At 45.2% G+C, this 26,284-nt stretch overlaps 1 protein-coding gene across 9 annotated transcripts in view; it reads left to right on the top strand.

The window, feature by feature from the left end:
- The window catches only part of LOC147423775 (P-loop containing nucleoside triphosphate hydrolases superfamily protein), a 140,296-nt gene that overhangs the window by 88,882 nt on the left and 25,130 nt on the right, over positions 1 to 26,284 (top strand). For 6 of the 9 annotated variants that reach the window (XM_086501672.1, XM_086501669.1, XM_086501671.1 and 3 more), the window contains 3 exons: positions 7,583 to 7,877; positions 8,062 to 8,198; positions 8,285 to 8,341. In XM_086501672.1, the coding sequence (XP_086357798.1) occupies positions 7,583 to 7,877; positions 8,062 to 8,198; positions 8,285 to 8,341 (489 nt within the window). Of the gene's footprint in view, positions 1 to 7,582; positions 7,878 to 8,061; positions 8,199 to 8,281; positions 8,342 to 10,411; positions 10,463 to 26,284 lie in introns of those variants that run through there. The other 3 variants (XM_086501674.1, XR_015186604.1, XM_086501670.1) reach the window with 3 other exon arrangements.

Consider the following 26,284-nt stretch of genomic DNA (forward strand, 5'->3'; position numbering starts at 1 on the left):
AATGGTTCCTTCCTTTCTGCCGTCCTACCCGCAATAGCAGGTAATTTGTTTGTGAACTACCGGATACGAGATCAATAGTTGACCTTCCGGATGGTTGAGCAAACCAATTCATCTCAGAAAACAATGTTTCAAATTGATCCTACTCTCATAAATACGCGAGAGTGATTGTCCTGGTCAGACACATGCATATCTCGTGCATAAAAGCAATACGCATAATATGAGTTCCTCAAAGATTTAACTTTGATCCAAGACTTGCCCTCTCACTTAAAGTTTGAGGGTCAAAAACTCGGGAGTTAGATTGAATTCCCTTACTCCAAACTTTCTTCGGATAGCATTGTATCCTTCGAGGAGAGGTAACAAAAATTGGTTCTCGTCCCACTGCGGGGATTGTATTCTATGTACATCAAGGTGTACACTTTCAACTTTTATTGTTGACTCCACCATCTGCTGCAAAGTATCTTGCAAATGGGTTTACAAAATTCGGCAAAAGTTCTTCGTTGAATTTCTTCATCTTTCCTTCCTCAGAGAGGGTCAAGAGTGGAGCTACCTTGGCAAGAGTGAACCACTACTTGCTTGGACTTGCTCGTATTTCTATTGGGCAAACCGATCCCAATCTTCTTGGATGCCTTCCTTAAAGTGTAGAGGAAAAAAATTCAGCCTTGAATTGAATCCAAGTCTTGTTGTAAGTTCCTTGCAAATCTTTGGTATACCACCAAGTACTTGCAATCCCCTTGAGGTGTTTGGTCACATGCCTTACCTTTGACGCTTCTCAGAAATTGCCGTTTGCAAAGGCAACTTCATACTGTCAAATGAAAGCGGTAGCTTTCGGGGCATATTCTCTTCCGTCAAAAGTATCAAACTTGATCGGAGGGTTCTGAGGTCTAAAGACCTTCTTCATATCCTTCCCGAGATGATGGGATTTCTTGGCTATGGTTCTGGATTGATGTTCATGGATATCTTCTGAATTCTAAAGGATCTCGAGCATTCCGCTCCTTGGATTCTCTAGGTTCTTCAGCATCATGCTCTTGTTGCCTTCTCAGAGAATCCCAAGTCTTGTGTCGACTTCTTGCAGAGAGAAAAAAAATTCCAACTCTGCGAGCTTTCTCCTGCAGGACTTAGGTTTCCGCCTGCTTACTTCTCTCTTGGCTTGTCATGGCTTCTTCCCGTATCTTCCAAGAGTCGTCCTCCTTTACAGAGAAAGAGAAGAGACCATGCTCTGATACCACTGTCACAAACGGGAGTGCATAACAATATAAAATATACTCAGATAAATAGAATTTATCTCTTATTATTGAAGCCAAAGGATGGATATATATATATATATATATATATATATATATATATATATATATATATATATATATATATATATATATATATATATATATATAGATATAGAGAGAGAGAGAGAGAGAGAGAGAGAGAGAGAGAGAGAGAGAGAGAGAGAGAGAGAGAGAGATCGACACAGTAGTGGGGACCAGAAGATGGGCTGGTCCCCCTCCTTGAAGAGAATTCTTTATTAGGGAGAATCTTTTTACAAGCACAAGAACCAGAGAAAACCCCTCCGTTCTAAATCTCTGACTCGATGGTCGTTCCTTCCCGTAAGGGAAATTCGAGAGACAAGCTCTCAATCCTTTTTCCGTTTGTACTCGGAGTTGAGACTCCGCAGACAATTTCCGAATTCCGTTTCCGGAATTCCCAAGCGTAGGCCGAAGCCTTCTCGCTTCTCCTTCGCGATGGAAGTACCTGCAAACACACACGCAAACACACGACAACAATTCGTATGGCGAATCCACAATAGGTACCTGTCGCTCTTGCGCGAGAAAAGCGACTTCCGTGCTTCGTAGTCTCGCGATCTCTCACGTCTTCTGGCGGCAGAGTCTTCTCTTGCTGGCGCTGGCAACCTCCCTTCGGTGAGGGCATGTGGTGCTTTTATAGCTCCTTCACCACGGCACGAATAGCTGCTCGCGGAGAGATTGTGGCCGTTTTTTTTTTTTTTTTTTTTTTTTGTGCTACCCGAAATAGGGAGAGAGAATTCGCTGGCTGGTTTTGTTGCTTTATTTTCTAAGTGGCTGCCCACTTATTAAGTGGACGGCCGGCATATTTTTAAAATTTGTCTGAACCTGCCCAAAAACTCAATAAAACCTTATAAGTTAAAATCAATGCTTTCACAGCACTTCCCAGGTGTCCCTGGATGCAACCACATGCACGAATGCAATGCAAACATAGATTCCTCGCGGGAAAGCGTTTGCTCTTCTCGAAAAACTTGTTCAAATTTTCTGCTTTTTAAGAAAAGCTTCTCAGAACCCATCTTTATTCTTGTGCTTGCGTCTTTACGCGTATTCCTCATTCCAGTTCGGATTTCCTCTCGACTACGGATATCCCCTTTCCGATGCACCCGTCACCCACCTTGTGACGCATCAGGAATACCCATCACCTAGTCCTTTCCTACCGAACTTACGGTACAATCCCCTTCACGATGCTCTATGTCACCCATCCTATGATGCATCAGAGATGTCCGTTCCCGGATGGTCGAATACTTCTTCCCGATGCTCCCTGTCACCCATCCGATGTGACGTATCAGAAGTACCCATTCCTGGCGGCCTTACAGATATTCTCGTTCACAGTGCTATCGTCATTACTTTGAATGACGCTCTAAGAATACTCTGTACTCGAATGTCTCCAGTGAGAAAAACCCTCACTTAAAATTCCAATAATTCATTTAGAATTATTTTTCCTTGATGTTCCAAGCGAGAAAACCCTCTCACTTATAAATCCAATAATTCATTTAGAATTATTTTTGTCAAATAAAGCCAATTTAGCAACACTCAGACCCGTGATGAAGTTTTTTCAGTCATCACTAGCATTACACTATGGAATATTTGGAGAGCTCGTTGTCTTCACATTCTCAGTGCAGCACCACAGCTCCTTCAGGATACCCTCACGACCATTTGGCTGGACATCATTCACACCCTCATTTGGCAGTGGAATTCTTGCTCAGGTACATCTAGAGCAGCCGAGGCTCGTCGATTTGCCTTCCTTCGGCGTTGGGCCCGATCACCACTCTTCTTCACACTTACAGGTGGCTAGATTACATGGCATTATGCCCCCCCTCAGTGGTTTCTCCTCCACTCATCACACAGACCACCATGAGATTGTTCTAGTCGAGTTGTCACTATAGTGGCTCTCACCCTTACATTCAGATTGTACACCCCACGTGATAGGCTATTTTGGCATCCGTTGGGGATTATATTGTACTCAGTAATATACAGCCCTGATTTTTCCAAAAAAAAACAAAGAGAGAGAGAGAGAGAGAGAGAGAGAGAGAGAGAGAGAGAGAGAGAGAGAGAGAGAGAGAGAGAGAGGAATTGTTATATTAACGTCTTTAAAAGGCCAAAGTGACCTACGAGACCATAAAGTTACAATGTGGTTGATCTGATACAAAGTCTGAGTAACAAAATAAAAATACTATGAAATCCTAAGGTGCTAGATGTGAACTAAGTAGCTGGCTGGGATTGTGTAGGAGATGAGTTGGGGGGGGGGGGGGGGGGGGGGCGAATGGGGGGCTAATACAACACAATGTGGGTGTATCCTCAGAAAGAGCTAAATCACAGGAGATCCAGCATCGGTCGCTGGCGGATCTCATCAATCTCCTCCATGGTCAATAGTCTGACCGGGCGTCGTGCATGTCGGGCCAAAGTGATGCGAATCCTCTGATGCAACCTCTGTTGATGCTCTGTAGTCCTCCGCAGTTGTCGACGTCTAGATCTCCTCAACTCGGTCGCTCGATCGATCAGCGTGCCTCTGGTGCGAGGAGAATGTGGGCTCTGCTGTGGTAGTAGCTCCTCTGATTGTCCAGTGTCTGCTCTAAAGAAATCTGTGATCCGTCTCTGAGAGTGGCTAATCAGGCTCTGTGTGTGTGTGTAGCTCGAGCAAAAAGAAACCTAGGCTTCTCTGGTCCGCCTATCCCATGACTCTCTGAACAAGCAGTGGAAAGCGGCCTCGTATCTCATAGTAGACTGGGCAGTGGCATGTGTAGTGCAACTTTGTCTGAGGCTCCATGTGACACGGGGGGGGGCATGTTCTGGCCTCTGCTGGTACTCCCTTGTATCTCCCAGTCTCGACCCGAAGCTGGTGTGAAGATGTGCGTATCTGGCCAATAGCACATCGTGTCACAAATTGCTGACGTGTCAAAGCCCGGAAGAATGGAGCCAACTTGCAGATCGCGGCTGAGGGGCCAAAACCCAAAAAAAAACAAGTAACAGAAGAAGAATTCCTACCAACTTATGGGGACCCCGTCCGATGGAGCCCCTGTGGCATAAAGGAATTCAAATAAAGCAAGAAAACTAATGACGTGGCCGCTGTACGGACGTTTCGGATTTTTCGCTGGTTGATGGCGTGGCATGCCGTACGGATTTCCGCATTTTGCACTGACATGATGACATGGCAGGCTGTACGGATTTTCGTAAATTACGCTGGCAGCTCTTGGGCATTGCTTTTGGACCATATGCTTTTGGACCATATGCTTTTGGACCATATGCTTTTGAGTCTGAAGTCTTTTTATGTACACTGCTTTTGGGGCCTAGGGCCTTTAAATATAAGGCTAGAGCTCATTCTCTGGCATGCTTCCTGGAGAAGGTGCAGAGTCTGGAGAACCGTCGTGTACTGTGTTGATGCAATATAAAGAAATACCGAAAGGGGCGCCAAGGTTTGGGGCCAATACTCTCTGGGGTGGAATTCCGCCACTCCGTATCGCGTGTCGTCTCTCTCTCTCTCTCTCTCTCTCTCTCAGTTCAATTGTTATTGAAGTGCTAAAAGTCTGTTCAGTCTGTTCTTTTCTATTGGCACGTGGTGCCCGTCTTGTGACAGTGGTATCAGAGCATCAGGCGTGTGCTTTTTTTGAAAGCATACCGGTCCTACCAAGGAGCAGACACAGCAAGATTGCACTTTCAAAAGCTCATTGGAAATTTTAACTTGGTGCTCCGACCCCGGACTTATTAGCCACTCTTACTCTTACTTCATCGCGCATCGGGCGCACTCCCGTCTTCACGGCTCATGTCTTACAAGGCATAAGCCATAAAGATCACTTACAAGAGAAGGATCCAAGATTTGTTTCGAGTTGCTATTTTTCTCAGAGGAAGTGCCATGCAGATGTTGATATCTACCTAGTAGCATACTCCAAGTACTTGGCAAGCTTTCAAGAAAATTTTTGCCCGAAGTTATATGGTTTTTGACATCTTCCTTTGGAGTGCAACTTCTGGCAGAGTGGGGTATCTTGAAATGCTTGCCATGGAAACCCTAGCAGATTATAACTTGAAATTTCTCGACATCTCTCAGTAGATGTCTCTTCATGAGCAGATGACCTTGGAGGTCCAGTGCGATTGCTATCTTGGGACTACCATCGCTACCAAAGAAACACTGTCTGTCCAAGAGCTGATGGACCATGCTGTGCTCGGCTATAACCTTATGGAATGAACCTAACCCTAATTTTTGGTGCAGGTTTCAGGATAGAAAGTCAGTCGACTTTTCGAGCTCGACTGATGTCGAGATTGCTTTTTAAGTTTGAGTTCTGTTTGAGAACTTGTTTTGTGATCCTGTTTGAAATTTGTTTGAAATGGATGGTATCTATTTTGAAGCTGTCTTGGTGCCGATTTTAACTGTTTGACTCTGGTTTGAATATTGGTTTCAATGATTGGTGATTTTACTCCCGCGTGGAGTGGTGAGAAATGCTTTTGGTATTGTTTGAACCTTGGAACGACGTAGACGGGATGTCCGAGGAGCGTTCTGCTGTATGCTAGAAAACCTTCGAACGACGCAAACGGGATGTCTGTGGAGCGTTTGGTTGTATGCTTGAGAAATATTGTTGTTGTTACTCCCGGCTCGGACGTGGATGGTTGTGCGGGAGGAGTATTAAGAAGTCTGAGCAATGGTTACTCTCAGTACCTCCAAACGACGCAGGTTGCGGTTTGGGGGGCGTTTGGTTGTAAAAGGTCTCTATATCTCCTGGCCCGGACCTTTTTAGGTTATGCGGGAGGACTGATGAGGGAGTCGTTGAATATCTCCCGGCCCGGACCTTGTTAGGTTATGCGAGAGGAGTGTTCATCGGCGACTTTATGTTTCTATGTCTTGTAAGATGCATATGTGAGCATTTGTGTTGCATTCTGATGTGCCAAACACTGAATATTCCTAATTGGATGAGATTGCTTGGGTATGTAATTTTAGTGCATCAAGACACCCATGGAAGATCAGTGCGGTATGGGGGTGATGGCTAATTTTACTACGCCGGAATATCAAGAGTTCCGATCTGGGCGAAAGGAGAAGCCAACTCCTTGATCAAAAGAGCCGATAGGAGAAGCCAACTCCTTAAAACACAAAAAAAAGGCAAACGGATTGTCCCTCGGAATGACCGTCAGAAATTGTTTGGAGCTAACTTGAGTTGTTTTGCAGAGATGCTGTAATCGCGGACGATTACTTTCTTTCAAGAAGGGGGGATGTCACAAACTACTGTGCCAAGCCACTGAAGAACGGAGCTAACCTTCAGATCCCGGCCAAGGGAACAAAACCCTAAGAAGAAGTAGCAGTAGCAGAAGAAGAAGTTTTACAGACTTACAAAGTCTTGACGAGTGGTCTATTTTTAAAGAAGAGTTCCCACCAACTTACGGGACCCCGTCCGATGGGGCCCAAGTGACATAAAGGTTTAAAAAATAAAGCAGAACACACTCAGAAGTCTTTGCACAACAAAATATGATGACGTGGCACCTGTACGGACGTTCCGCAATTCGTGGCGGATTTTTAGGAAAATCCCAAAATTTTAGGAAAGTGTTCCGCAATTCGCAATTTGCCTGGGGAGCGTTTGGTTGTATGCTTGTCAATTAGTTGTTGTGACTTTCGGCCCGGACGTGGATGGTTATGGGGGAGGAGTATTAAGAAGTCTGAGCAGTGGTTACTCTTAGCACCTCCAAACGATACAGGCTACGGTCTGAGGGGTGTTTGGTTGTAAAAGGCCTCTATATCTCCCGGCCCGGACCTTTTTAGGTTATGCGGGAGGAGTGATGAAGGAGTCATTGAATATCTCCCGGCCCGGACCTTGTTAGGTTATGCGGGAGGAGTGTTCATCTGTGACTTTATGTTTCTATGTCTTGTAACATGCATATGTGAGCATTTGTGTTGCATTGTGATGTGCCAACCACTGAATATTCCTAATTGGATGAGATTGCGTGGGTATTGGGCATGTGAAGCTGTTTGTCTCAAAAAGAGCTGTCCTCTCCTCGTCCTTTTTTTTTTCATGAAATCGAGGGTTTGTGAGTACTGAGGGAAGAACTATCCTTGTGGTGGCACTGAGTGAGCTCAATGAAATTTTCCGGTTGAGAAGATAATTGTTGTAATTTCTATGTGCAGTGATGATTTCGATTTTAAGGGCTAGGTTGGTACTCCAGAGATTAAACTAATGGTTTGCGTGGCTGATTGTTTCGGCCTTTTGCGTAACTGTTAATTTCGTGATTTTTACCAAGCTGGCTCAACCAGACAGAGTATTGCTGTGTAAGGATGTTTTTCATCTTAGACATTCTATGTTGTTTTGCAGGGCATTCATTTGGATCCCAGTATTTACTTGATGGATGAAGATTGTAATGGTAATACACCTCATAGAACATCATCTATGAGCTTGGGTAGCGTCACAAAAGCTTCCAGCAAGGATTTCCAAGAACAGAGTGCTCTACTCTCTGGGCAGAATGAAGGATCAAGATACATAGACCAGGATCTCACGAAGTTGGAAACAGATAAATTAAGTATAAAGTCTGATAACAGTCCCTGCAGCAAGGCAGTCTACCCTACTTGTGAGGAGCAATTTGAGGTTTCGCCAGAGAAGGTGTCCAATGGTAGGTGCATATACACTGCCCTTGCTGACAGCTGTGCAGTCACAAGGTTTTACTTTTGATTTCTTTGGTTCCTACACTGATCAGTCTTTTGATATATGGATCTTGATGTAGTCATAAACTTCATTGAACTAAAAACGATAGCCTGTATGGAACACTACTCATGCCTGTTGCTTGTTACTTGAAGGGAGTTCAAATTTTGGGTCTCACGCAACTGCCGACGAATCAGGTGGTGATTCATCTACTCTAAAGCAGCTGAAAAAAGCAGCAACAAAACCTATAATAGTTCCCATTGTTCTAAGAATGGATGAGTTTGATCATAAGGTGATCTTATTGTGCCTTGAACGTGTTAATTCCTGTCGAAACTTTTGAAATGGTTTTAAGTACGTGTAATCCTGTATGCTCAGTAGACGCTTTTGGAAGAATGGATTGCTTGCAGATCTGCTACTGCTATCTCGGAGAATGAGGTAAACCACCATTTGTTTTTGGACTGGAGAAATCTTTTCACTAAAAGAACCCCAAAGGCACACGCCCCAATGTAAAATTCAACACTGGTTTGCAAAATTACTGCTACACTCGCTGTTTTGTAAGGCCTTTCATGTGAGCATTTGAGTCTATAGGGGGTAATTTGGACTTGGGTGAGGGTCAGGAGACATCGTCTCTGGCTTGATTGGAGCATGCGCCTTTATGATGAAGAATGGCAACAAACATGTTAGGGAGGTGGCCTTGGAGATTCTCCTCAGGAATGGAGATAAAGCAATAGAGTTTCATGTGTGAACAATAGAGGAATCCCTTAAGGAACAGATTTATTACCTACAATGGGGGATAGGAGGGCGGGTCAAGCTCCCACCCCAGAATCCTCTTGACTGCCCCTTCTGCCTTCCCCGCTCTCTTCTGTTGCTCACGAAAGGCCATATCACGGGGATTGACGTGGCACATCATACTGGTAGGGCTGCTTTTGTGCGCACCAGTTTGTAAAAGCAGATCACAATAGAGAGACTAGGGTGCCACTAGCACTCAGATGTTATCAGATTGAGTGTATGGTCACACAGAACAATTGTAACCATGACAGCTCATCTTTACAATAAGGAATACAGCGAGAGGCGCTACGTGAGGGGACAACATCTATGAGAGTGGAAATCTTCCAGTGAGTGTCTCTTGTCCCCACTGTAACCGGCTTGGACACCCAAGCAAGAATCAATAGCAACACACGAATAGAAACTGGAACAAACTCAACTCTGAAACTAAAAAGAGAGAAAAGTCAACACGAACTCTGTCCAGATGCACTGGCCCCAATGTCGGCGCCCCTTTTGGTACTTCTTTCTCTATCGATAATTGCGACGTACAAGTGCTGGAGGGAGAGACACTGCAACTTGCAACCATGCAATGATCTGCAGATCCCTCCGTCAAGGCACCCTTATATATATGTACACAAGGGCCCTTAAAAAAGGGTGCCCCAAAAGCAGGGAACTACTAAAAATAGGTTTGCCGAAAAGCATCCTCAAAATTCGTGCTTGGTGCCCTGTACGGACAAGATCTGGGACCTTGCTTTGCTTCTCCGCAAGGTAGAATGCTAGAGAGAGACTGTTGTGCACATATTTAAAGGCCCTTGGCCCCCAAAAAGCTTCTGCTATAAAAAGCAGTCGCATCCAAAAGGTCAGAAGCCCAAAATCTGTCACGTCAGCAGTTTACGTAAATTTGGGGTCTTCATCTCTTTTAGGGTCTAGGCCCCTTGGCCAAGATCTGCAAGTTGGTCAGGGTTAGGATTTTACTCCTAACCCTCTTTGTCTTCAGTTTGAGGATTTAGGCCCCTCGGCTGTCTTTGGCAAATTACTCCTAACCCTCTTTGTCTTCAGTTTGAGGATTTAGGCTCCTCGGCCGTCTATGGCAAGTTGGTTAAAATATAACCCCCTTGATCTTTAGTTAAGCTCGACGTTAGCTTGTGACAACATTCTTTCCATAAAAGGCCGTGTGCCTAAAATACTTTGTCTGCATGACTACATGGATGATATATATAGCTTGACCCATCAAATGCTGTGTAAGTATGCATGGATAATGCATCAAACTGCATTCATGCTTGGTTGCAGGAATGGCTTCTATTTTCTACACTGAAGTGCATGCCATTGCTTGGACCTCTTGTTCGAGGCCATTGTGAAACTTTCTTGGGTTGCAAATGTGCTCAACTAAGCATTAACATTGTAAGTTTTGTCACAAGCAAGTCCACGGTCTTGGCATTGTCTAGAAATTATAGTCAGAACTTTGTAAAGCGTGCAACGGCCACATTGCATGCTACTTAATTATGCTATTTAATCTCTTGGAGGAAATATGTTTGCGAAGACCTTGCATACTTTTGGTCGATTACAAAGTTGCCGAAATGAAGGCATTAAAGGCCCCGTCTGGCTATTGGGGTGTTAAAAGTTCCCTTTTTTTTTCTTTTTTTGGCAAGAGGCAAGGCTCATTGTGAAGACATGTGCACACATTGTAAAGATTCTTTGTTTGGTCACCATGGGTCTTATGTATGAGCTTATTGATTGTAGGTTGAACGGATGGAAAAGATGCAGATAGTAAAATGAAACAAATCAAGAATCTATCATCAGTATATTGAAGATTTTACGCACACCATTGCATGTTGGGGGGTATATCTTGCATCCCTTGTGAAAAAAGATTAGTATTGAAAGGTTTATAAAGGAAGGGTTACAATTTGTGGAGAAATATTCTCAAAGAGAATTTTAGACTTGCAAGGTGTTCTCGTTGATGAGTTGAACAACTGTAAGACAATTTCTCGTCCCATTGCAAAAGAGGAAAAAATATTACAAGGGGGAGTGAAATGTGAGTTGGCATACCCAAATTTCAAATTCTTGGGCTTAGCGCTTTGTCAAGATACACATGCCTATCCTTGCAAAGCAACTTGCTCCACTGTCTAATGGATGGTGGGCCAAGGTAATTGTAAAACAAGCCGGGTAGACTGAAGACCAAGAGCAAGTATAGAAAATTCCGGCATCAGATTGCTTGTAGGGCCTATAGTCACTATAACGCAGTGAAGTTTTTGCCGAAGATAACAAGTATTGGGTGCGAAGACTGTTGTAGGGAAAGCTACCATGCATGATTTTGTTGGACGAAGGTGAAGTTGTCCGTCAGGAAGCTTGGGGAAAGATTACCACCATGCCGACTTGCCACATGGGGGGGTTAAAGAGATACATCATAAGTATCTCGCTAGCCAAAATGTTGGATCTAGCACAACATTTTGCGGGGGAGAACTATTGGTAGGTCTTATTGAGAATCTTTTCTCTGATAGGACTTAGCACGTGTAAAGTGGAGAGTGTTGCTAAATGGACTATTTTCTTATTTTTTCGAGTAATTTCTTTTTATTGAAATTCGGATATTTAAACGTGTGCACTTGAATTGTAAGGTTAGGAACTGTAGATCTACTTGAATTATTAAAAGCCATCAGGAACGGACAACCCTGATGTGTCATATGTCACAAAATGATGACGTGGCATGTCCATATGAATAAAATGACTATTTTATAAGTTGTTCCCAACTTGTGGGGTCCCGTTTGATGGGGCCTAGGGGACACATAAATAGAAGAAAAGAGAGAAGAACATAATCGCGTGGAGCTGCTGACGCGGCAGGCTGTACGTGTTGAAATAGGGTTGCAAGGAAACACACAGCCTCGAGAAGATGAAGGAAGCTCAAGGTACACAACAAAGAGTAGTATTACTTAGTGTGCAATGGACATAAAAGTTAACCCTAGAGTGATGGACGTATATACAATGCATTGGGGAAAAAATCTCGTAGTGAGGGAAAATATGCCCCAGCTGTCCTAAGTGTGTTCACACACATCACTAGCACATGTATGATGGGCGGTGAACAAGAGCTGACACATGAAGTATAGGGAAGCGCCATGCCGTGAGGACATGATCAATCCACAAAGGGGAGTAAGCCCAAAGCTTTGTGGAAAGCTTCGAACTTCTCATGAGACAATGCCTTCGTGCAAAGATCGGCGAGGTTGTCTTGTGTTGGCACATAAGCCAAGCTGATCTCTCTTGCTGAGAGTCTCTCCTTGACATAGGGGAGTAAGCCCAAAGCTTTGCGGAAAGCTTCGAACTTCTCACGAGACAATGCCTTCGTGCAAAGATCAGCGAGGTTGTCCTGTGTTGGCACATAAGCCAAGCTGATCTCTCTTGCTGAGAGTCTCTCCTTGACATAGTGGTAATGCACCTCAATGTGCTTTGTGCGAGCATGAAAAACTGAGTTCCTTGCAACTGCCAATGCACTCTGATTGTCAGTGTAGATGATGTTGGTAGTGTCCTGTCCAACATCCAAATCAGCTATAAGGCGTCTGAGTCATACACACTCAACCGTAACTGTGAAGACGTCCCTGTACTCAACCTCACAACTGGAAGTGGCCACAGTAGTTTGCTTCTTGCTCAACCATGATATGCATGAACTGTCAAGCATGAAACAGAACCACTTGTGGACCCTGCGTATCAAAACAACTTGCCCAATCTAAGTCCGAAAAAGCATGTAAATCGAGCGGCCCTTGGGATAAAACAACACAAGATGTAAAGTGCCACTCAAGTAGCGAAAGATCCACTTGACTGCCAATGCTTAGACCCTGAGCTATGCATAAATCTGCTGACCCGTGAGACTGCAAACTGAATATCTGGCCTCGTATTGCATTCATAAATAAGGCATCCAATAGCAGTTTGGTAAAGAGTGACATCGGTAGGATCACTAGCATCATGAAGATTCAATTTCAAACCTGTTTACATGGGAGTGGCAATAGGTTTGCAATCCTCAAGTCTCAAACTTACATAGCAATGTCTCTATGTAACTTGTTTGACACGAGGCAATACCACCATCACACTGCTCAAAACTATATGCCCAAGTAATGATGCAGTAGTCTCAAATCTTCCGTCTTGAAAGTAGCATTCAAATCAGCCTTAAATTCAGCAATATGTGCGTGATCAACAAATCATCCACATATAGAACAACGATGAGAAGTACATCACCCTCACGCTTCACATACAAAGTGCTTTATGTTGGACTGTTACGAAAGCCTCGTTTAACCAAATGAGTGTCAGCTTTCTCATATCAATCCCGAGGAGATTGCTTCAACCCATACAAAGCTTTCTTACCTTTGCACACTTATCTTCCTGCCCTTTACTGACAAAACCGCGAGGCTGCGTTACAAAAACTTCCTCAAATATGTCACCATGCAAGAAAGCAGTAACGATATTTGACTGATGTACATCCCATCCAAACTGAGTTGCTTATGCACATAGGAAACGCACAATAGTCAGACGACAAGTGGGAGCAAAAGTCTCTTCATAATCTATGCCTTTTTGCTATGCACAACCCTCTGCAACAAGTCGAGCCTTATAGCGATCAATCTCACCATCTGGCTTGCGTTTCAACTTGTAAACCCACTTCGTACCAATGACAATCCATGCGAGAAATCAATAGCAACACACGAACAGAAACTTCATAATCATTGAACTTTAATAGAAAGAGAGAGAGAGAGTCGACACGGCCCGACGGAGTTCCATGCCCAGAGGTATTGGCCCCAAACACTGGCACCCCTTTCAATATTTCTTTCTATATTAATGGTGCTTGCTCTCAGACTCTACGTCCAGATGCTTTGAGAAGTGAGACCCTTGGGTCACTTATAAACATTACAAGGGGTGCTAAAAGCAGAGCCCCAAAAGCATGAAAAGTCACAAGCAACTTAGTCCCAAAAGTTGCCAAAAACAGTCCACGCAGCCTGCAAAAATCCGTACAGCCACGTTAAAAGTCAGCGCGATCTGCGGAAATCTGTACAGCCACGTCAGCAGTCAACGTGATCTGTGGTGTCCATAGAGCTACTACGTCAGTAGGCTTCTACGCAATTTTAAGATCTGTGTGTCCCTTGGGCCCCTCGTCCCTTGGCCATAAGTTGGGATAACTTTATTGTAGGGTCATGCCACGTAAGCAGTTTGTGACATTCTATGCTTCATCAAAAGACAGGTTTCTCAACATCACACAAGCTAGACATAGCTAAAGCGTAACAATCTGATGCATAAGATGCATGGCAAGAACCTGATGGAGTACGACTAGACAAAGATGCATCCAATTTACTGTCACGCAAAGTATGCATCAGCCATTTTGGCATGCCTCTAGCTTGCTCATTCTCAGCCCTTTCCACATCAAGTACATCATGTACATCTACATCAGTAATAGGTTGATGTGTAACATTTTTAGAAACCCCCATAGGTTGTATGTACATTTGTCTCATTCGAATTTACATTCGAATTTCCACCATTGAAAAGAGGCAATAAACTGTCATAAAGTTCCTGTGAGGCTTGAGCTTACATTATTGTCTCTACTACATGACAGCAAGGGCTGAACAGAGTTTTTGCATCTGAAACAGCCTTTGAATCCACAACTGCATTTGCAAAATTTTGCCCACACTTGTCATACAAAGTGTCATACAAAGTAAGCTTATATAGCCCACGACAAAAAATGCCAGATGCAGCAATTTCATCTCCAAAACTGAGATCATGGACTGTACATATGTCATCCACCAATTTGACAAGACCAAGTCTAGCTAGTGTAGATATAGACAAAAGGTTCTTTTTGATCCCAGGTACATAAAGTGCATCAACAAGTCTGAAAGAATTGCCATTCGCAGCAGTTAGCACAATCTTTCCAACTCCCTTGACTGGATAAGAGGCATTATTAGCACAAGTGACTGTATTTCCACGAGAGACATCCTGGAGAGAGAGAAACAAGTCACGATGAGAGGTAACGTGCTTTGTAGCACCATTGTCAAAGCACCACACATGAGCATCTGCAGCAACTGACAGACACGCATCATGGACAGAAGGATCATAAGTGCACTCTGCACTAGAAGTCCATTCTGCATCTACATCAGCATCACAATCTCCTTTCACAGAAGATTCTACATTTGCTGCACGTACTGGAACCAGCCTCTTTCTTCTTAGCCTCTTTTGCCTTCAATTTCAGACACTGCTTGATCAAATGATCATTAGCTTTACAATTATGGCAATGCATCTTCTTTTTTCCCTTTTCAGCAGAATTTCCATACTAAGTGCTGCCAACAGAAGCATTAGGAACACGTGCCTTTCTTCTCGCAGAAGAACAATGAGAAGGGGCTACATTGTTGTTACCACTTTTCTTTGAGTAATAAAGGCCCGTTCAACTGCACGTTGCTTAGTTCCGTTTTTTTTGGAAAGTGACTCTTGCAACAACAATGTGCATAATGCGTCAAACTTGATGTAACAAACTGCTGACGTGTCGAAACCCTAATTCTGCTGAAACCCTAACCCTAAAATCAGAAACCCTAATTTTATTGAAACCCTAACCCTAAAATCAGAAACCCTAATTTTGCCAAAACCCTAATTTTGCTGAGACCCTAACCCTAAAATCAGAAATCCTAATTCTGTCCAAAACCCTAACCCTAAAATCAAAAACCCTAACCCTAACCCTAACCCTACCCTGATTTGCTGACGTGGCGGGCTGACACATGGCTTGCTGTACGGACACCAGCGCGATTTACGAAAAGCTGACAGCTTTTGGCATTGCTTTTTGGACGAGGAGCTTTTAGGTTTTGAAGGCTTTTCACTATAATTGCTTTTTAGGCCAGAGCCTTTAAATATGAGGTTAGGGCTCATTCTCTGGCATGCTTCCTGGAGAAGGTGCAGAGTTTCGAGTACCTGCTTGTACTGTGTTGATGTAATATAAAGAAATACCAAAAGGGGCGCCAAGGTTTGGGGCAAACACTCTCTGGGGTGGAATTCCGCCACTCCGTGTCGCGTGTTGTCTCTCTCTCTCTCTCTCTCTCTCAGTTCAGTTGTTATTTGAAGTGCTTAAAGTTGTTCAGTTTGTTCTTTTCTATTGGCACGCGGTGCCTGCCTTGTGACAGTGGTATCAGAGCATTAGGCGTGTGCTTTTCTGAAAGCATACCGGTTCTACCAAGGAGCAGTCAGAGCAAGATTGCACTTTCAAAAGCTCATTGGAAATTTTGGACTCGTGCTCCGACCCCGGACTTATTAGCCACTCCCACCCTTACTTCATCGCGCATCGGGCGCGCTCCCGTCTGCACCGCTCATGTCTTACAGGGCATAAGCCATAAAGATCACTTGCAAGAGAAGGATCCAGATTTGTATCAAGTCACCGTTTTTCTTAGAAGCAGTGCCATGCAGATGTTGATGTCTATAGCTACCAAGCCGCACACTTCCAAGGACTTGGCAAGCTTTCGAGAAAATTTTTGCCCGAAGTTATATGGTTTCTGACATCTTCCTTCGGATTGCAACTTCTGGCAGAGTGGGGTATCGTGAAATGCTTGCCATGGAAACCGTAGCAGATCATTACTTGAAATTTCTCGACATTTCTTAGTAGATGTCTCTTCACGAGCATATGACCTTGGAGATTCGGTGCGATTGCTATCTTGGGACTGTCGTCGCCACCAAAGAAACACTGTCTGTCCAAGAGCTGATGGACCATGCTGTGCTCGGCTATGACCTTGCGGAATGAACCTAACCCTAATTTTTGGTGCAAGTTTCAGGATGGAAAGTTAGTCGACTTTTCGAGCTCGATTGATGTTGAGATTGCTTTTTTTTAAAGTTTCAAATCTGTTTGAGAACTTGTTTGGTGAGCCTGTTTGAAATTTGTTTGACATGGATGCTATCTGTTTTAAATCTGTCTTGGTGCCGATTTGAATTGTTTGACTCTGGTTTGATACTGGTTTCAATGATTGGTGATTTTACTCCCGGGTGGAGTAGTGAGAAATTATGTTTGAGAATGCTTGTTCATACTCATGGCCCGGACCCTTGTGGTTATTTGCGGGGGGAGTATTGAATGATTGAAAAGTGCTGTATTTTTTTTTTTTTTACTCATGGCCCGGACCCTTGTGGTTTTTTATGGGGGGAGTATTGTTGTTGTGACTCCTGGCCCGGACCTGGATGGTTATGCGGGAGGAGTATTAAGCAGTCTGAGCAGTGGTTACTCTCAGCACCTCCAAACGACCCAGGCTGTAGTCTGGGGGGCGTTTGGTTGTAAAAGGCCTCTATATCTCCCGGTCCGGACCTTTTTAGGTTATGCGGGAGGAGTGATGAGCGAGTCGTTGAACAGCTCATGGCCCGGACTTGGATGGTTATTTGCGGGGGGAGTGTTCATCGGCGGCTTTATGTTTCTATGTCTTGTAACATGCATATGTAAGCATTTGTGTTGCATTGTGATGTGCCAACTACTGAATATTCCTAATTGGATGAGATTGCATGGGTATGTAATTTTAGTGCATCAAGACACCCGTGGAAGATCAGTACGGTTTGGGTGTGATGGCTAATTTTTCTATGCCGGAATATCAAGAGTTCCGATCTGGATGAAAGGAGAAGCTAACTCCTTGATCGAAACAGTCGAAAGGAGAAGCTAACTCGTTGATCGAAACAGTCGAAAGGAGAAGCTAACTCCTTGATCAAAACAGCCGAAAGGAGAAGCTAACTCCTTAATAAAAAGAGCAAACTGATTGTCCCTCGGAATTATTCTCGGAAACTTTTGAGCTAACTTGAGTTGTTTTGCAGATATGCTGTAATCGCGGACGATTACTCTCTTTCAAGAAGGGGAGATGTAACAAACTGCTGACGTGTCGAAACCCTAATTTTGCTGAAACCCTAACTCTAAAATCTGAAACCCTAATTCTCCTCGAAACCTAATTCTGTTGAAACCCTAACCCTAGAATCAAAAACCCTAATTTTGCCGAAACCCTAATTCTGCTGAAACCCTAACCTTAAAATACTGCCTTGTGACACTTGACAACTTAAGGATTTCCTTGGGTCATAAGTCTCCAAGTACTAGCAAAAGTCTGATAAGAATCAGGCAAAGCATCAAGCACAGTCTGCAGAAAGGAACTGTCAGAAATGACTTCACATGCAGAAATAAGTTGCTCATTGATATCCTTATACTAGCAAGGAAAGTGTCCATTTCATCTCCCTCATGTATAATCTTCGACTCCAACTCTTTACGCAACAATGCAATTTTAGCCTCATTGCGACTTGCATAAAGACCAACTAGAATATCCCAATCCTGTTTTGTAGATTTAGCTGAACGAATGTGAGGAGCAATAGTGCTCTTCACAGGTAATGCAATTAGTGCATGAGCTAGGCATCTCTTACATCCCATCGAGCTTGCTCTGTTGTAGGAAGAACAGCTCTAGCAGCAGCAATCCTACCACCAAAACCTACAACATCTTCAACATTGCCTGTATCCACAGAACCAAGACGTACATCAATGCCCTGCACAAGATTCCAAGCACCCTTTGACACAAGAACATGTTGCATCGTGTAAGCCCACATTGTGTAATTGTCTCCATCCAATCTATCCTCAACAACAAACATCTTGAACACGTCTACATTGTTGTCAGCCATGGTGAATGTCTGTACGTGATGTGAAAACTGTCCCAAAAGAAGAGAAACAGAGTGGGACTAACGCGTATTATATAGCACAACCCAAAGAAGACTGTAAGGGACCTATTATGCAGAAAACGGCGCTGAGAGAAAATCTGCACAAAGTGACAAAATTGCTTGCGTAGCACTGCCTGTAGTGGAAATGGAGGCCGAAATGAGCCCGAATGGACGCACCAAAGGTCACTGAAATCAGAGAAAGTGAGCAGGCGTGTGTTGGCGACTAAGCTCAAGAGGACGCAAGGTTCTCTGATACTAATTGCTGGAAATAGGGTTGCAGGGAAACACACAGCTTTGAAAAGAAGAAGGAAGCTCAAGGCACACAACAGAGAGTAGTATTACTTAGTGTGCAATGGAAATATAAGTTAGCCCTAGAGTGATGGGCGTATATACAATGCAGGGGGGAAAAAACCTCCTAGTGAGGGAAAAAATGCCGCGACGGTACTAAGTGTGTTCAACACATCACTACCACATGTATTGATGGTAACAGTACGACAACGTTGTAAATTGCGCTGGCTGGCTAGGTGGCAGGTTGTATGGACATCTGCGATTTGCATTGGCAGCTTTTGGGACGCTAGCTCTTGGACCAAATGCTTTTGAGACTTGAAGCTTTTCCTGTGATTGCTTTTGGGGCTCTGCTTTGGGCATCCCTTGTGCTGTTTATAAGAGCCCTTGGGCCTCACTCTGCAGAGCATCTGGACGCAGAGTCTGAGAGCAGAGGTCCTCGGGAGTTGTACTTTGCAATGATGAATGATAAATAAATACTGAAAGGGGCGCCAGACTCTGGGGCCAATACCTCTAGGCATGGAACTACTCCTCCCGTCCCTGGGAAAGCATTGCCATGGATTTTATTTTTGATCTTCCCAAGACTCAAAGTGAGCCGGATGGCATTTGGACAGTCATCGACATATTCAGTAAACATGCCCACTTCATTCTGGTAAACAAGACAGTTAAGCCCGATCAGTATTTAGCTATATGATTTTATGAAAGAAGTACTTCGAACTGGCAATTCTCGACATGAATCTGATTTACGTGTGCTCTCTCATGTGAGTCGTGTCTGAGTGCATGTTTGAAAGACGAAATGGCTGCAACATTTCGGTCTTGAGATTCCATATGAGATTGGACATGATGGCAATAAGAATTAGCCAATCCGACATCAGTGAGATCTGGGGATAGATCTAGATGCGATTACTAAACATGTTACCAATAGATCATGGTCCGAGATCTCGATGGACTTCATGTGATTTGACAAGTGCTGGATTTGTGTCGTCTAGTGTGTCGGTACTCAGAGTCAGTGGTCACTTAACAACTTTCTGGCCTATGATTGATTTTGCAGGCGTAATCGAGGGCGAGTACAATTCTTTCAAGAAATGATGATGTGGCATGTCCAGATGGATAAAATGACTATTTTATAAGTTGTTTCCAACATATGGGGTCCCGTTCGATGGGGCCCAAGGGACACATAAATAGAATGAAAAGAGAGAAGAACATAATCATGTGGAGCTGCTGACGTGGCAGGCTGTATGGCAACGCCGTAAACTACGCTAGCTTGCTGACGTGGTAGGCTGGCAGCTTTTGGGGTGCTAGCTCTTGGACCAGATGCTTTTTAGACCTCAGTTTTTCATGTGATTGCTTTTGGGGCTCTGCTTTGGGCATCCCTTATATTGTTTATAAGAGCCCTTGGGGCCTCGCTCTGCAGAGCATATGGACGTAGAGTCCGAGAGCAGAGGTCCCTCAGGACTTGTACTTTGCAATGATTAATGATAAAGAAGTACCGAAAGGGGCGCCAGACTTTGAGGCCAATACCTTTGGGCACGGAACTATGTCAGGCCGTGTCGGCTCTCTGGGGTTGTCTTCATTGGGCCGAGGTTTTCTTTGGGGAGAGCAGCAGAGACTAGACTGACGAGCTTTTGCGGCCTTGGGAGGCTTGGAGAGGATGTGTTCGCAGGTTTAGTTCCAGGAACCTCGGACAAAGTTATGGCTCTTTGATACTTTAGCTGACTATGTTGTATGGGGTGGAGATATGGGGACCTTCTATAGGCTAGGATGGTTGGAGACGTATGGGAAGCCCTTGGTATCTATGATCTCTTGATTGATTAGAGCCAAGGCCTCCGTACCCCACGCTATCATTCGAGCAGAGCTAGCTGTCGCTCCTATGGAGATTGAGGCGCTTACCAGATCAGTCTCCTTTGTGCACAGCTTGTGGGATACTACTAGAGACAGATATGCCAGACTGGCCCTTGAGTCTTCCAGACAGTTAGCTCTTGAGGGGGGCACTTCATGCTGGTATGCATAGATGACATCATGGTTTGAGACGCATGGCTTCACCATGGACAGGCTGCCCCCTTTCCAGTACTCTCTTCAGGCACCCTTGATGTCTCTTACACGGGTGGAGATTACTTGACTCATTCGTCAGGACCTGATCCAGCTGGATACCAGGAGGACATGGATAGAGCCGCCACAGGAGCTGGGCACGAAGATGGCTTTCTATAGAGAGCATCTTCTCCACCTTACAAGAGATGGGTTTGTGATTTGACCCAGCTACATGGGCACACACATGTCTCATGGTTTGCGGTATGCCATTGGTCAGATACACACATCCTCACATCAGATGGAGATTGAGATTGGTAGATTCAGAGGGATACCAGCAGACATCAGGACATGCGGCTTATGCCAGCTAGAGCCAGAGACAGAGCTACATTACATATGCCATCGCATAGTGTACTACGAGATACGGGGCCGTTTCCACTGCTTGTTCAGAGAGGGTTTCGGTCCTTTCTCTAGGGTTATGAGTTATGAGGATCATAGATGTCTTGGGCTATATCTACGTGAGTTACACAGATATAGAGACACTTTATTGGGGAGAGATAGAGAGAGACAGTCCCAGAGATAGATTACAAATTTCTTTTCACTAGATATGGGGACAGCTAGAGGAGCAGCCATCACTGCAGAGCTCGACCCACACTCATTCGACCACTATCTGCACTCTCATCGACCGAGCACTGGAGCTACGGATATCCTCACAGCCACGATTGAGGAGAGAGGCTACATAGCATCGACGAAGACTACAACAGAGGATTCTAGCCATACTCTCGACATCTAGAGTGGAGATGAGGATGGATTCTAGTAGTAGTATCTTTGTTCTAATTCGTTTGTACCCAGACATGGTATTAGATTCACCATTTTGTAACAGATTGGTCTCATAGGTCATTTTGGCCTTTTGAAGACGTTAATATAACATTTCATTTCATTTCATTTCTCTCTCTCTATTAAAGTTTAGTGATCTCTCTCTCTCTCTCTCTCTCTCTCTCTCTCTCTCTCTCTCTCTCTCTCTCTCTCTCTCTCTCTCTCTCTCTCTCTCTCTCTCTGTGCTCCCGCTCGCTGCGTACCTGCCTTGCACCTGCTGCCGCCCCTGCTCTCTCTCTCTCTCTCTCTCTCTCTCTCTCTCTCTCTCTCTCTCTCTCTCTCTCTCTCTCTCTCTCTCTCTCTCTCTCTCTCTCGCTGCGTACCTGCCCTGCACCTACTGCCGCCCTTGCTCTTCTGCTTCCGCTACCCCCCTGCTCCCACACGCTCCCTGCCCTGCTCTCTCTCTCTCTCTCTCTCTCTCTCTCTCTCTCTCTCTCTCTCTCTCTCTCTCTCTCTCTCTCTCTCTCTCTCTCTCGCGCGCGCGCTGCCTGCCTTCCCCTCCCCCCTCCCTCTGTCTATCGCGCCCCCCCCCCCCTCCTGTCTATCGCCCCCCCTCTATCGCGGGTTATTAATTTTTTCGTTAATTTTTTCAGCATTTAAAAAAATCCTATCTATCGTCTATCCCCCCCCCCCCCCCCCCCCCCCCCCCCCCCCCCTTTTTTAAATTTCAAATCTCTCGCCCCCCCCTCCTAACTCTATCGCCTATCGCCCCCCCTCCCCCCGTGCTGCTTCTCTCTCTCTCTCTCTCTCTCTCTCTCTCTCTCTCTCTCTCTCTCTCTCTCTCTCTCTCTCGCGGGACTGTAGCAGCAGCCCAGCCTCCCTCTGTTCGCGGGGCACCACATTAGGAGCATCGACAGAACTTTAATCTCTCTCAGCGCGCCCATCTTTGAACACATGGCGGATTGCAATGACTGGACTTTAATCTCTCTCAGCGCGCCCATCTTTGAACACATGGCGGATTGCAATGACTGAGGACGTACAGAGCGCGCAGCCCCAGCAGATCAGGTAGGGTTCTCTCTCTCTCTCTCTCTCTCTCTCTCTCTCTCTCTCTCTCTCTCTCGCTCTCTCTCTCTCTCACTCTCTCTCTCTCTCTCTCTCTCTCTCTCGCTCTCTCTCTCTCTCACTCTCACAGCAGCCCTGCGCGTTCCTTCCTTAGGGTTCCCTGCAGCCCTGCACGTCCAGCTTGAATTTTATAATGGAAAATGATTCTTGGAGCCACACCGTAATGGATCAATGTCAAGGCGATGAATGTTTGATGGATGTTGCACAAACTGTCAAACTTGAAGAAGACCCTACACACGACACGGAAGCCGCCAATGTCTCACCTGTTTGCAAGCCAAGAGCGAAGGCAACCTTCATGCTCACGAATAAGCGGATGGCGCAGATGGAGAGGGAAATGAAGGAGTGGAAAACAGAGATGGAAGGATGGTGGAAGGAGAAGGCCAACCTCCTTCAGATGGTCTTCAATGAAGGCGCACAGTGGAAGAAGGAGAAAGAGAGCCTTAACGCAGAAATAAAGACACTCAAAGAAGAAGTCTCAGCCCTCAAACAGGAGAACCCAAACGCCGAGATACGGGCACTCAAAAAAAGATGTCTCAGCCCTTAAACAGGAGCTTGCTGATAGAGTAAGCAATGGACTAGAGGAAGGTGAATTTCAATCCTCGGTAATAGATGAAATCAAGGAAATTAAGGAACAGGTAAGGATGATCACAGAGGAAGAGAAACTGAGTGTGGCAAAGACATCTTCATGGGCGGAGAGGATAACAAGGACACAGAAAAAGGCAGACGAGGCTGAAAAATGGATTGAGGTCGCCAAGAAAGGGAAAGGTCAAGAAACTCCTTGTACACCGACGCTGATCAACACGACTCTCGAAGAGGAACAAAGAAGGCGGATGCGAACATTGCATGTGAGAGTGACCGGTCTCAAGGACATAAACAATGTAGAGAAAGAGGTCACAAGCCTTACATCCATGATAGGGATGGAGAAGCCTTTGCACACAAAGGCATGGAGGGTAGGTAAGAAAAGTGATGGCACGGGAGAGTCTTCAAAGGGAAGAGCTCTCATACTACGCTTCCCTTCGTTGGAAGAGAAGAAGGAATTCTTGAGGAAGTGGCCTACTCTCAAAAAGACAGGTATTTTCCTCGGCGATGATTTGACTCTCTCACAGCTCGCACATATGAGAGAGGTAATGCCAGAGATTACAGCGGCAAGGGAGAAGGGAAAGATAGCCTTCTACAGAGATGGAAGGGTGGTGATTTTAGAGCGGCGTACTGCATGACAGTGCGAGACATATGGGACCACATTGAAGATGGCTACCTGGAATTGTAATGGGTCTATGAGATTGGACGTGGGTGCATTTGAGGAGAGTTTCAAAGACAAGGATATTGTGTTCTTCTCAGAGACTCATCAGGCCCCTGGACAGGTAATGCCACATGTGGTGGGATACAGATGGGAAACAGCTCATAGGACAAATGCGAGATCTGAGCATGGGAGTAGAGGCTCAGGAGGAGTAGCAGTGCTATTCAGAGAGGAACTACAACCATTACTGCATATTGTACGAAGAGATAATCATGCTAGATATATGTGGGTGAGACTGAGAGCTGACACAGGCAGGTTCCTATATATTGCCATATGTTACTTTCCTCCCAGTACATCAATGTATGCCGCATCCAGAGCTGACACAGGCAGGTTCCTATATATTGCCATATGTTACTTTCCTCCCAGTACATCAATGTATGCCTTTCTCTATCCTAGATGATGACATTTGGGAGTTCTCTAGGGAGGGTGATATCATTCTCCTAGGGGACTTCAATGCCTGAACCGGCAACTCGCAGACAGTCTTCTACGACGCTTCAGATGAGATGCTTAGAGAGCTGGATGTGGGTGAGTTGGGACTTGACAGATGCTCAGATGACAGAGAGCAAACGGAGTATGGGAGATACCTCATGGAAATGACGACTACACATGGATTAGCCATACTTAATGGCTTACAGCGATTTCGCGGAGCAGCCGGTTTCACATGCTTTCCACATAGACATGGGGCCAGTACAGTGGATTATGTTATGACACAACCGAGCTTTGTCCCCTGCATTCAAGATTTCACAGTGGGAGCCAGGCCAATGGGCATAGCAGTAGATCATGCTCTCTTGACACTATCCATTAAATTTCAGTATAGTACAACCCAGACATCAGGAGGCAGGTCACACACCCGCTATACATTCACACCAGAGACTGATTTCGTTTATTCAGAGGAGATCTGGGACCGTCTATTGGAAGGCACAACTGGCACAAATGGTACATGCCTCTCAGTGGAGGAGTGCACCACTCTATTGACTGAGACACTGCATGGGGCTGCATCAGTGGCGTACCCACACACTCAGCCGGGCAAGAGACGACATTCTGGGAGCATGCCCCAGAATAGTTGGTATGATGAGGAGTGCAGAGAGATGAGAGCCTAGCTTCAGAAGGATCTTCTTTTAGGAGTCATCACTTACAGACAGTCTCGGATTGCTTTCCGACGCCTTATGCGACGGAAGAAGCGAGCTTACCTAGCTCAGATGGAGCGAGACTTGTATCAGATGTTCTTGAGTAGGGACTCAGGAGAGGCATGGCGACTCTTCCATGAACACTCCCCTCCCCCAGTGATTACTTCACCTGAGGTGTGGGTCCAATATGCGACATCATTATATACGGTTCTTGGACAGGAATCCCTTCCAGACCCTACCAAGCCTTGCCCAGCTACAAGCACTTTCTTTATATCTGAGATGGTACAAAGGTCCATCGACAGGATGAAGACCGGGAAGGCATATGATCATGACGGTCTAGTAGCGGAGCACTTTATACATGCCAGGGATATGCTGATGGAGGTTCTCGCAGTGTTGTTCAATCGTGCCATGTGTGAGGGATTACCTGAGACTTGGAGGCTGTCTAATATTGTGCCCATCTTCAAGGCTGGTGACCCTACAGAGCCTGGGAATTACCGCACTATTATGGTTGGACACACATTGGCACGGTTGTATGCATCTATCCTGGAGCAACACTTGAGTAATTGGGCAGAGGGCGAGGGTGTACGAGCGAAGGGTCAAGCTGGCTTCAGGAGGGGTTTCTCCACTCTTGATCATATTCTGACACTAAGGGCCATCATTGAGGAGGGCAGAGCACATGGGAGACGGATCTATTGTAGCTTTGTGGATTTTCGTAAAGCATTTGACATGGTACCAAGAGCTCGATTGATGCGCAGATTAGAGGAGATGGGGGTGCCCATAGAGGTGATTTGGGGGATTATGGCTTTGTACAGATCAGTGATGGGACATGTACGCACTCCGGAAGGGGTATCTAATTCAATTCACTCTACTATTGGAGTGAAACAGGGCTGCCCATTGTCTCCTACTCTATTTGGTATGTATGTTGATGAGGTGTCTGATTACATCGACAGAGAGGGTGACAAAGGTGCACAGCTGGCAGGGACGTGGATCCCATTGTTGCTATTGTGCTGATATCTGATTCACTAGAAGGTATGCAACGACAGTTGGATGCACTACGCAGTTTTGCACAGGATAGTGGATTGTGTGTAAACCTAGGTAAAACCAAGGTTATGGTGTTTAACACCACACCGCAATGGATCAAGAGATCAGTACCTACTTTCAAGTATGGTCAAGAGACTGTGGAGTATACAGATGCATACACTTACCTGGGGGTAGTCTTTACTGGGCCGAGATTTTCCTTGAAAAGAGCGGCAGGGACTAGACTAACCAGAGCTG

Source organism: Adiantum capillus-veneris, chromosome 26 (genome assembly GCF_014529385.1).
Source record: "Adiantum capillus-veneris isolate H3 chromosome 26, ASM1452938v2, whole genome shotgun sequence".
Taxonomy (NCBI): Eukaryota; Viridiplantae; Streptophyta; class Polypodiopsida; order Polypodiales; family Pteridaceae; genus Adiantum; species Adiantum capillus-veneris.